Source organism: Orussus abietinus, unplaced genomic scaffold (genome assembly GCF_000612105.2).
Source record: "Orussus abietinus isolate OABI.00-Male unplaced genomic scaffold, Oabi_2.0 scaffold41, whole genome shotgun sequence".
Taxonomy (NCBI): Eukaryota; Metazoa; Arthropoda; class Insecta; order Hymenoptera; family Orussidae; genus Orussus; species Orussus abietinus.
Window position 1 is genome coordinate 741094 of NW_019394496.1, and position 13130 is coordinate 754223.

Below are 13130 nucleotides of genomic sequence, written 5' to 3' on the forward strand. Positions count from 1 at the left end.
GAGGAAGAAACGAACCGGAGGAGTCCAGGCGAACGTTCGCTTACAAAGAGCGACTACTTTGGGAACTCTCGGAACGGTGCGGCGAGTCCAGACCCTTCGTGGAACGAGCGAACATTACCCGGTCAGAGTTCGCGCGACAAACCAGATCGGCGACTCGCGTCATATCGGGCTATCGACGATAATGTAGGGTCCCTGCAATAAGAGCGGCGTCGCTCAGGATGCGAGTGTCGGGGGATTTTCAAGGGGAGCGCGAGCGGTCACGCGAATTCGTGACCGAATCGCGAGGATCTCGGGTGTCACGCTGGTGTGAAACGTCACGGCACGAGGAAGTGACCCCGAACTGTCGTACGGACCTGTACACGACACTGTCCATAAACAATGGAGCTATCTTGAGGTATCAACACGATGGGCGCCTAAGGATCTGATCCAGGAACGGGTCCCTGACCCGGCGAGCACCGACCCAAGGATTATCTTCCCTGCATCGGACCGACACGAATGTCTCGATGTCTCAATGCCAGCCGACCTCTGCTAGACCGAAATCCGCCCTATCTGGGCGACACTTTTCCCGGGGCCATTGGCAAAGTCCGCCTATCGATGATTCACCGTCGCTTACCAATCGGTAGGACCTCCATCGACGCGAGGCCTCTAGTGTAGAGCTTTTGCCCCCCTCGAATTCATCAAAAGAAATGACACGCATTCAAATGAGCATTTCGGGAAACCGGAGGGCCCGGTAGTTGGGATGATTTATCAATTTTAGCCGAGATAAGGCCGGCGATCGACGCTCCGATTGTCCAATCGGCTCGAGAAATCTTAGGTTCCCGGTTTAGGTGATGCGCAAGTGGCGTCGAAGAGGTTTTGTTTATAAAACTTTTCCCCCAATTAGGTTTACCGGATAGTTTGAAACTTGACAACGTCAACAGGGAGACTATAAGGAAGGTACTGAAACTCATGAAATTTCAATTCCTTTCAAATTTGTTTAAAGGAATTTTAAAAATAGTGTTATGAAAAATGAAATTTCCCGAGTTTCAGGACCTAACTTAGGGTCTCCATATTCGCGTTTTAAAGTATGAAACGATTTGAGACACCCAGTTCGTAGAAAAGTTTTATGAACAATTGAGATTTCGGATGCCGCTTTCACATCCCCTTAATTGAATTTTTCTCCGGATTCATTTCTACGGTCCTGTCCGCGTGCTCGAAGATACTCGTCGAGATTAATCCTGGAAACTGGGAGCGTTCAACGTTTCGACTCCTCGTATTGACCTTTCGGCTGATCGGGTAGATGATATTTTCGTATCGGGAAATATTAATCCTGCCGGATAAACTAATTCTAGGGGTGTCGGGTTCTTCGGGGACCTCGGTATATCCTAGATCGTTGCACCTTGACTCGTGCTACCCCGCAATTAAACGTTCCTATTTATTGCCCAAGAAATTCCACGACTCGGGGAACCTTCCCGATAATCCAGAGGCGGAAGGCTTTCTCCGGGATTATTAATCACGTACGATTATCGAGCGCGCATTGTGGGGAAAATTCTTGAAGGCAGCGGCCATCACGCGGCTTATTAATAGAACCGACTTGAAGAATGAATCCGTGAAGGGCGATCGGGCCAGGGTCTTGGAAATATCGATAAATATCGTCGATTCTCTAGGATCTAATCTAACCAGTCGTAGGAATTTCAGGGTCTCGGTCAACTCGATTTTCCTTAGGATCGGAGCCCCCGACTCTCATGCCTCCCCGGCATTAAACGTTTATTTATTGCACGGCCACGGTCTTTCATAAAGCCGTGCGTGTCCGCGACCAGTCCCAGGAACTTCGGGATCTACGAGATTATTCCCGACTTTTCTGCCGCGCAAACTGCTCCAGGAATGGCTCGCAGACTCCCGTCACAACGGGAAGTCTCCCTCTTCGACATCTCTCGGTCAGCGAGTCCGTCTCGGGCTTTCGAAGTGAATTATTCAAAAGGCGCTCGGAAGAGGAAGGAGCAACACACTGTTACCAAAGTCGTGATAAAACGGCGAAATCCCCCTCCGCGCTTCCGCGATCCCGATTCCCGGGTCGCCGTTGAAAGTGAAAATGTGAAAAAAGAAGCACAACTCGACAGATAAAGCCTCAAGCGGGGTAATTTCAGTTTTAACCCTTTCGGTACGAGCGCTCTGTCCGCCGAGACACTCCTGCTGTACGAGGCGCCGATCCGAAAATGTACACATAGCGCATGCATACAGGCTGTCACATGGATGCCGGATATATCCGGCGGTCGTACCGAAAGGGTTAACGCATCGACAAAATGACCTTCGCCTAGCAAGAAATTCCTCGATTCGATTCTAAGCACGGTCTCGTCCGTCTGCAATATTCTAATATCCTCTGATAACGATACCATAAATATCAAACAACCATCGAAGAGATAAAACGCACGTCAGAGATAACCATCGCGTGACAGCAAATTGACACAGCGCGCTAGTGGCCAGAATTTATTTTTACAAGGCGACAGAAACGTCCCTCACTTTCCCATTTGTACCCGCCATTCGGAAGCAATCCCGGCCGTCCAATATATCCGTTTTCCGAAGGCGACACGAGCCCAGGTATTTTGGAGAAGTCCTTAATCCGTGAGGCCATAGCGACCGAAAACGGCGGGGCGATATCGAAGAACAAGAGCCATTTCCGCCAGTATCCAATTACGTCTAGCCGGGGAGATCAAAAGGCCCGGCCGCGTCCTCGAGCCGTGTTTTCCTGCCCTTCGGAGAGATCTCTCGGAAGATTTCCGCAAGTTCGAGATTTTCCGAAAGCCCTCCGCCTCGGCTCGTCCGCGACGGTCACTCCTCGAGCGGCCATCTTGAAGGCGGACGGCGATTCCCGTCCGGCACCGTCGACCCTACCTAATTATCTCCGACCAAAGCCCCATAAAAGCGCTTAATGTCCCTCGGAGCGCGAAGTCGTTCGCTCTCGGCGACACTTCCCTCCTCCGAGGGAGACAACCTAACGGGAGAAACAAGAGGCCGAAGAAGACGCACAGCCCTCTCGAGCCGCCCGGAGCGGAACGCTCCCAATATCACCTGCTCGCCGAAATTCAAAGGGAACAACGGGCAACAACAAGACCGCCGCGCCGCCTCGCCTTGGCTTTGGTGGCTCCGTCTTGCGTGCCAGCTGATAAATTAGTGCGGGAGACGAGCGAGAGACGAACACGGGAATCTCTCCTCTCTCTCCCGGCCCGTTGTGTACCCTGCGGCACATATGTCGGGTTCCCCCGAGGTCGGACGATTCTTTAACGAGCCTCTCGATCTCGCGTCTCGAGGACAACGAACCCCAAAGGGGTTTCCTCTTTTAGGATGATCGCTACCTTAGCGACCTCTCGTTCAACATTAATCGCGGTACGCGAGATCTCGCGATTTTAACCACATCTTAAGGAGCTAAATTTAGGTGGGTGGGAGTAGTTGGCCCTCCTCAGGGTCCAGATGAATCTGCCCGAAATTCGAGAACCAAGCTGAGCAAACGACAGTTTTGTTTAGGGTTTAGTGGTTGATGGCTCAGTGGATGATGAAGGTGCGCTGTTTCCGGGATTCTTCTCCGCAGTCAACCTGCTTGTTGAAGTTCAGAGAGAACGGGCAACAATGGGATCATCCGTGTCTGTGGTTCGGAGGAGCGTTGGGTGCCAGCCGATGAATTAGTGGAGACAAATGGGGCCAGGCCGTGTGGTTTTAGACCACGCGGTCCACGTCGCATATGCGAGGCGCTGCGGCCTCGTCCGAGTCTCCGGACTATTTCTTTCAACGGGTCTTCTGATCTTCTCAAGGCTGGCGACCCTGGCGGGTCTTTCTGCTCCAACGCGGTCCCGGCGCGCGAAATAATCGCGCACGTTCGGCATAGCTTCGCTCTTAATAGGTTCCCACCTACGCGCCTCTCGCGGACGTTGATTAGAACGAGATTGCAGGCTCGAGAGGAACGCAGGATTCTCGAATAAGGGGAAGAAGCGCGATGACTTCTCTATCTCCGTCTCCGCAACTCGCTCTCGGCGCCGCCAGGGAACGGGAGGTATGTAGTCGCTCTCGTGGGTCTATCCGTGATGGGGATATGGCCTACGTATGAAACTCCCGCAAGAACCACCAGGATTCCCCCGGCACGAGCGCCAAAAACGAAGACAAGAATTCCCCTTGCTCCTCCTCTTGATAAGAATTAGACTGCCATTGGAGATTCACGGATGACCCATTCCGGGTATCCTTCGTTAATCCAAATTAGGGGATATCCTACCTAGACCCTACATAAAAAAGCGTGGCGTTACAAATCCAAGCGCCTGTTTGTTGTATGGAGATCCTACCTAGATCCCTACCTGATTCTCTACGCCAATGAGGCTAGTCCCCCCAACGCCGTCCTTGTCCTCCTCTTCTAGGTCTTCGGGATATTGACCAGGATTCACGGGATCGTCCTCCAAGCGCTTCTAAATCAGAAACTCAAGGATTACTGTTACCACCGAGTTACCGATTAACGGGCTGCCTTGAAACGGGTGTAATTCGAGGACAAGAAGCGATTACCGCGTTCCAGAGCTCGTCCTGATGAGTAACTGATCAACCACTCAGGCCGCTGATGATTCTCTCGGGATGGACTTTCTATACTCGCGGTTCCTATTGCACGGGAACGAGGGAACGTAGACTCACGGATGGCCACGCGTGAGAATATCCTGGAACCTCTCCGGCGCGTCCTCTCGTCGCGAAGGAGAGGTGTACACATCCTCTTGTGTGTTCCTTTCACGGCGCGGTCCTTGCGGGCACCTCCTGGAAGGAAAAGCGAACGCGGTGAGTCACGTGGCGGCGGAAGAGCAGGATAAATATTTGAAGTTAAACTAATAATAACGAGAACCCGCTGGGTGGACCGTCTAATGACTCGGGCTTGAAAGGAAGCCGACCAACCACACGGGCGTACACGCGCCCCTTTACGTAACTCGTCGGCGCGCCTTCGCCTCGTCGAAGCCTGCCAACTTTGCTCGCCGACCAATGGCAGCGGTCAAAGGGAGTCGAGGGGAAAGTACACCACACGCCTCTCGATTTTCACGATCGATCGTCGCTCCGAGGCATCGGGTGCTTCCAAGGTGATTTTCTCTTTCGCCGGCGAGCGAAGAATCGCGCGGCTGACCTCCAAACCCGTCTAACTTTACCGGAGGGGCACCGGGATAAGGATCAAAAGCGTGTTTAATTTGCGCATTTATCAACGCGAGCGCACCGTGGGACAGGAATGCGATATTAATTTGGAGGATTCGAGTGACTTAGTGCCTTCGGCGGGCCGATACGTTAGGAATAGGCGAGTAACCCGGGTACGGTTCCAACTTGGAGCCCACTCGTTCGTGGACCGTGGCAACGACCGTGACGTGTATGAATTTTAATACCCCGGGAAATCTGCATAATGGAATAATGGAATTTATTACGGTATTTGTTGGCAAAGAAAGGCCACGGGGGAAAAATGACGGCTGTCGACGAAAGCACACATTCGTTTTGTCGGGGCACAAAGCGTTGAAATTAGGGGTCCACACCCCTTGTCGCCCGGGGAGGAGGAATTCCGAGTCGCGCATGGCTTAATGGCTTTCAATGTGTCAAGTATTCTGAAAACATTGATACCGCGCGTGCGGAACCCTCTTTTTTTTCCCCCCGTTGGGATGTTTCGTAACCTTTTCCCCATTTTCCCACATAATTTCGGGCCCCCGCCCTGAACCGTCGACGTAATTTCATACGATCCAGACGATCCGATCCCTCCGGCGCACCCAGGCGAGATATGAAATTGCGAGTCGCTCGCGAAGTGTTAATTAAATTGCTTGTATAATTCAACGCCGCTCGGTGGAAAGTCCCGGGGAGCTCTAACGAGAGGGCCAGCCCGCCGAATAAGTCGTGGAAGACCCGTGGGTTGGTTTTTTATCCCCGGTCCTCGTTCTTTTTCGAGCCACCGCCGTGCCCGGATAACGAGGAAGTCCCGGGAGATGCAAATTCTCCCGATTCGGATCCTACCCCCGGGGAACCAATCAGACATCGGTGAACGAAATCTGGCGGGGCTCTTAGGCGAGGCAGGTGCAGCCGCATCAATCTTCGTCCCCTTGAACGACGGAAACCGCGGCCCTGAGCCACCTGGAAGCCTCGAAACTCGCAGGGATCGAGGACGACCCTGGATCCCGTCGCGGGCGACGATTCATCTTGGTCCTCCGGGTGGAGGTTGGCCTAGTGGGACGTCGTTCTCGAGTTTTCCCAGCACGTGCCAATTAGTCGTCGCGGAGACAATCGAGGGCGAGCGCATCCGGGGCGCGCGAGGAAGCGAGGCCGCCCGAGGAAAGGGACTCCACCTCGGAGAGGTCCGAGAAGAAACGACGGGCCACCGCCACAATACCTGCAATTACGTGTAACGAATGAAAAAGCCGAGACGCGACGACTGTCGCTCCTCCGAAGGCTCACCGCCCAAAGGCCGAGCCTCCTCTTTTTGCGCGGGCGCACTCTTTGACGCTGACTCGACTTTGATATTCCTGCCAGAATATCCTCACTTAGTATACCGCCTTAGTACCTCCGACTCCGTCTCGCTCCCTCTCTCTCTGGCTCCCTCGATGCGAGAACGGGCCTCTCTCTCTCGCGCCCGCTCCTCCTGCCACACACGTGCGCTCCGGTCCCTTTCTGTTTCTTGCTGCTTCTGGCTGGTGGATCCGCTCTGGAAGCGTCCTATTTCCGGACACGTTGCTCACCGCGACAACGCTCGCGATTTCGTCGATGGCCTCCTCATCGACTTCGGCCGCACAAAGCGTCCTGGGGGAAGGAAAGTGAATTATCGAAGCTATCGGGAAATACCGCTGCCGGACGCTTCCGACGATTCTCACGGTGGAAGGAACCTTGACGATCCTCCGAGCGAAGGAACGCCGAGGATGTTGTCTCTGTCCTCGGGAATGGAAGGCGAATCTCGTATTTACTTCCATGGTTGCGAGGGTGTTGTACGGGCAACCCGAGCCGACCAGCAGCCGCCGAACGTCTTTGCCTAGCAGAGGGTCCGGCAAATTAGATAATGGCGCACGTGAATTAATCAATACAGGGACGCGGGTGTTCGTACCGAGTACGTGGGACGATAACGCGACACGCCCACTCTTTTCGTAATTTCCATTTGGTCGTTCCATCGTTCCCTTCCTCGAGTTTACTCGTCGCCGGCCGATGGCTATCCGAGTCGTATGGCTCCGTCCAAACGCTTGCTGGTCACGGCTAGACTCGTTCCGGAAGTATGCATACACGCTTCGTGCGGACCGCCTCGACTGGGTTTGCTCGAACATACAGCCGGGAAAGGGAGGGCGTGTTCTAGTCCGTATATTTTCACGCCGACCGATGTTTATTGTTCGCCGATGACGGCTGGCGTCCACGAGGTACCGACGAACACCTGGACGGGTGCTTCCAAATTGACTCCAAAACGACAACGGGAACACCTAAAATTGCACGATTCGTCAACACGTCGTGGTACCCTAGCACCGAAATATTAAAGCCAACCTGAGTTCGCGGCGTTTCGCTCCCCCGTTTCTACGTTAATCGTCGACATGCCTCCACCTGCCTCAGGTGCGTTCGGCCTCTTCCACCTTTCTCGTCTCAGGATGCCGTGGGATGATCGGTGTTTCGGAAGCCTTAACTACGTTTACTTGGGGATCGAACTCGTTGGACAGGTTGCGACGCAGGATGGTAACGCATTGGCACTCCTCCGGGAGCGACCGGGACCGATCCGGAACCGGCGGATTGACCTTATGCCCACTTTCCTCCGGACCGGCCGATCCTCGGCGAGCATGCGAATCGCGTAGGTGGGCGGGGGTACCCTGGTCGGTCCATGTGGAGGTTACGAGGCGCGGAGGTGCCTAGGGTGGCAGCCGGGGGCACCGGAGAGAGAGCGGATATTATCGCCAAACGTTAATTTGCCCGGGACCGGCCTACCTTCCAATTTTCGAGACCTTACCCGCCCACTTACGAGATTGTCCGCTAATGCTACGAAACGTCGAAACACCGTGTCCCAGGGGTCCGGTCGGGGTGACGAGGCCGAAAACGGGATGTGGGAGGAGCGCCGATATGTAACGCAGGGCGAGGGTGCCGTCGAGGGCGAAATAGATTTGCGATCTGGCTCGCGAAACGGGGCGCCATGCCCGTAAGAGTATAGGAGAAGGGAGAGGTCTCTCTCTCGGAGGGGCCGACCCGGGTTCAGGGGATCCCGGGGGCTCGGTATCGCTGCTCCCTCGCCCCGTGGTACGTGTGTGCCAGGATCGAGAAAGAAGGAACCGGTTATATAGGAACCTTCCGAGGCCCCTCGCTCTCTCAGCCCCTTCTCGACCACTTAGACCGCGGGAGTCCTTCCTCGCTCTCAAGAGAGAATCTCGACACCATGGGCGCCTACCTAGCCGACCTTAGGTGCCTAGCACCCGCTTTCTTCTCTTTTCGATCCTCGCCGAACCATTCAGCTCCCAGCCGACTCCGCAGAAACCTTTCGGGGATCCTTAACGCCGCGGAACCGGTCGCCCGGCCCGGCCGATTTCTCCTCCGCCGGTCTTTTGCTACTTTTTTCAACAAATCGGTAGGAGAGTCTCGGAATCTTCTTTATTTCTCGAGTTCGCTCCGGTGATGAACGAGGGGATGCCTTTTGTTCGGCTTTTTTCCAAGCGCGGTCGTTGGGTTGACGCATCGGGCGACACTCGAAATGACCCGCTAATTAGACACGACTTTTTTTGTCGCCCTAGCGAAGAAAGCCGCGTCTCCTCTTCTTCTTGTACTTTGCGCGGCCGTCCCGATCGCGGGTTCCTTTCCTTAGCGAAAGGAGAACGATCTCGATACCTTGAATTACTGGGTGACCTTAAACGCGTTACGGAACCTTCCGTTCTTGCGGACCTTGAGCCATTCACGATTTTCATACCTAGTCCGCGGAAACCTTTCACCGGTTCTTGCTGCCGGAGAAATGGTCGACCGGCATTTCCCCTAAGGCTCTTCGGCACCTTTTCTCGGAGAATACTTATCGAAAGAACTGCTCGTGGAAACGCTGATATATGTGGTACAATGTCCACTTCCTTATGCGGCAAAGCGTCCGCGCGTTTTTCTGCGCGTAATGGAAAAGCGGGAGGTAGTAAAGAGCCGTTGCCGGTGTGCGAACGCGAGTAATATCGCGTTTCGAGTCGGGAACCCCTCTTTTCAGGTGTAAATTGTAACGTGCGTGAGAAACACGCACACGAGACTCCGCTTTGGACGGGGAAGAAAAATCTCTTCCCGGTTGCGGGGATTGAACTCGGGACCCGTGGTCGGTGGCTCTAAGCAGTGGCGTTGGCCACGAGACTATCGGAGTCGGATGAGTGGTGGGACGTTTCCGGGATCCTAGAAGGCCGCCACAAAATGGTACTTGAAACGACTAATTTAAATAGTCAAATGAATCATTGGACGTCGCTTTTTATTACCTATTTAAGAATCGGCGAGCCTCGCCTCTCGACTTTAATCTCCCGCGCCGATTTCGACCGCGGGAGTCCTTCCTCATTGAAAGAATCTCGATGTCACGGGCACCAGCGGGTCTTAGGTGTTCGCTATCGTTTTCTTCTCTTTTCGATAGTTTGCCGACCTATTCAACTTCCAGCCGACTCCGCGGAAACCTTTCTCGAATTCCGAGCCCTGGAGAATCCTTCGAGACAACGGACCTCTCCTCCGACGGTTCCTTTATTTTCTGCAATTTCGTCCTCGGACACTCTCGAAACGGCGCTCTACGAAGCGTTGGACCGTCGGGTTACCTATTGAAAGGTAAAGAGATCGTAGAGGAGCGCAACAGTTTGCACAATCTTCAGACTAAATGCTTATTGCTAGAACAAACGCGAGCCGGCTCATTGTACATTCGAAATGTTCCTTAGAGATCCACCGTTCGTTGATTATCTACATCCGCGATTTATACCTCGCGGCGGTGTTCCTACTCATATCTTATGATCAAGCCTTGAGACGTAAGAGAAATGGACGGAGAGACTCCGAGAAAGAACGTAATACGGTCGAACGTGTACCCGTGTACCCGTTCTTAATATGAACGTCAATTTCCCGTCCGTTTCGTCCCACCTTACCCGGTTAAAATGTACATTGTTCGCCGTGAACTTGGATCGGCCATGTTCCATTGGGTCGTTCTCCGAGACCTCCGCCGTTCCCCCGTAGGAGTGGCCGCAGCGATGAAACCAAGAAAACCCTCGGCCACGGTAACTCAATTATGGCGGTAACTCGATCAAACCTCGATACAAGGATCAGGATAACCGACGTAACGGATCTGAAATCAGGGGAAAAATCTTGGTACCGTAGAATAACGTCCATTATGAGTTACGAAGGTACTCGGCGTTGCCGACCGGTGCTCGACCGGAGCATGCCGATCACTTGTCCGCTCCTAATGGCATAACCGTGTCGTATGCACGCTTACCGACCAACGTCCGTCCAGAAACACTCGAGGTCGCATTAATAACGCCCCGCGTTCTTTCTGTTGCAGATTCCGGATAGACAACACGGACCACATAATAGACGTGAACAAGAACAACGCGGCGTTCGAGTATGACCAGGTCAACATAATATGTCCGGTCTACCAGCCGGGCACTTACGATGACGAGGCCGAGAAGTACATCATTTACAACGTACGTACAACCTCCCATTATCTGGACCGTAACTGGTCGGTAGTTGCCGCACCAGAATTCGCGGCGAGAACTCTTAACGCGGTTAGTGACGAGCAACAAACGTACCTCGTGCGTGATCCCCGCGATTTTAGCTCGTCGAGTCGAGAGGGCGACTTGCACTCGCGAAGATGGCGCCACCGACGCCGGACGCGCCTCGTTGCACCGAATATCGCCAACTGGCCGTTACCGATGTTGTAAAAGTACCAGGATACCTCGCTCCGGGGATCCACCTGCGACTAAGAATATTTCGCATAAAATAGATCGACCTACCTAACGACCAGACACCTTGGAACTAATACCTTAGAATTACCTCGACACTCGTTTAAAATTATTCATTATGCTGTTTACCCCGCGAATAACTTACCGGGTCAATGTCGTTTATCTTTGTGATGTAATATCTTTATATCGCATGAATTATCTGCGGACCATCGCCGACGAATAAACCGTACCCACATTATTCTTTGGCATCCGTCCGGAATGGGTTGATGTTGATACATTTCCGCCATTTTTCTTGTACCCACTTAATTCACAGTTCTACCGTATAATTTTGAGTCTGTGGTTGGTGTGACGTGTACTCGCCTCTTCCTGGAATTTCGTATGCCCGGTTCTTCGCGACCGAGCTCTGGGAGTAATTGTATTTAATAATTCAAGCAAAGAGATCCGAGCACAAGCCATATCGCGGTATTTTCCGCGTGATTTCCGTGATAAGTCTCGCGAGCTCCGCCGCGTCGGTGGCGCCATCACACGGTGGGGCGAGCAAGCACAAAGCCCCTCATCCTTGGCCGGTAAATCCGGGATCTTCCGCTCGTTCGTCATCGCGCGGATAATCATAGAGCGAACCCCGCTTCCGGTCTTCTTTCCAGCCGATCTCCAACGGGATCGTTATTACTGCGAAACATGCTTTTCCGCCGATTCATAACCGGCGTTTATCGACTAGGAGTTAAGGCCGAAAGGATGGAGTATCGCGGCGGCTCCTTCCTCCGCGACGACAGTTTCTTTTTTCCCGCCTCCTTTAATGTTCCTCGTCGCGAGCGGCAAACTGGCGTGTCTTCTCGGTCTGTTTGTACAGCTGCGGCTTCTCGAACGTGCCTCTGGAGATCGATTTTCCCTAGAAATAACGCCGAGATTCCGAGGTGGCGAGACCGTCGCCGAGGATTTTCAATTAGCGCCGATGTTTTTCCTTGTCTCGCTCGTGTCCGCTCGATATTGGGCTCTTCCATTTAGATTTTGACGTTTCGGTCCGCGTGAACGCCGCGGATACTTGAATGAAGGATCGCCATGTCTGGTCCCCTTCCTTCCGGAGTTTGATTTATTCCCGTTGCACCTGTTTGTCATTAATTATCGCGAGAAACTGCGAAGAAAACATTCATTCACTTAGATGTCAACGAATTTTAACTCGTAACACTATGCGAGGCACATTTCCTCGGCTCGAAATCACAATTTCCAGGGAGAAGTTAAAAAGTCCCACAGTAGTTCAAGTAACTGTTGATAAGTGCGTAAGAACGAAAAATAATAACGAAAACGGAACTCTAACAATTAGTCATCGACAGTCGGTGCTTGGGATTTTTTAATGGCCTTCGTTGAAGGTGCTTCGCCATGACACCTACACCTACGCATACTTATGCCGCTATCAAGCGTGTTACCAATCAATTTTGTCCTTAATAGGTGTCAAAGGAGGAGTACGAGACGTGTCGAATAACGAATCCCAGTCCGCGGGTGATAGCGGTCTGCGATAAGCCCTACAAGACGATGTACTTCACCATCACCTTCAGGCCGTTTACCCCACAACCGGGTGGCCTGGAGTTCCTTCCAGGGCACGACTACTTCTTCATCAGCACCTCCTCTAAGGACGACCTGCACAGACGCATCGGCGGACGATGCACCACCAACAACATGAAGGTTGTCTTCAAGGTCTGCTGCGGAAACGCAGCCGACACGTCCTCCTCTGCGACTGCCCGCAATAACTGTAAGTAGATTATCTGCATTGGGCATTAAAGGAACGACTGTTAACGACCGGTCAACCTGATGGGGCGGATTAATTGTCCCCGATAGGGCACTGGACTCCGGGATTAATCTTCCAGTATGCATAGTTAGACATTAAAATTAACCGATTTTATACCCCGAACACTTGGACAAGGCCTGAAAGCTTGGATAATCCTTCTAAAAAGGGATTCGACACACCTTCCCTCGTTATTCGAAATAATCCTACGGAGCTTGTGTTAATGTTGACGGCGTCAAATTAAACTAAAAATATTATTCATCGAAATACCCGAGTTTATTGAAAACGAGTGGATCCCGCTCGAGTGTCCGGCGCGAGGAGCAGATAACAGAGGGGAATTTTCGTTTGGGATTTGTTCCCGAGTTGAAAAAAAAAAAAGGAAAATCCGGGAAAAATTCAATATCGACCCGAAATAAAAATGTCCAGATCTGATAAAATGTGAATACGCGGCGCGCCTAGGCCCGGATATATAAATACGGATC

General features: G+C 52.7%; 1 protein-coding gene across 2 annotated transcripts in view; it reads left to right on the forward strand.

The window, feature by feature from the left end:
- The window catches only part of LOC105699938 (ephrin-B2), a 755377-nt gene that overhangs the window by 738348 nt on the left and 3899 nt on the right, over positions 1–13130 (forward strand). For both annotated transcript variants that reach the window (XM_023432519.1, XM_012425391.1), the window contains exons 2-3: positions 10469–10610; positions 12315–12615. In XM_023432519.1, coding sequence (XP_023288287.1) covers positions 10469–10610; positions 12315–12615 — 443 coding nt within the window. The remainder of the gene's footprint in view (positions 1–10468; positions 10611–12314; positions 12616–13130) is intronic.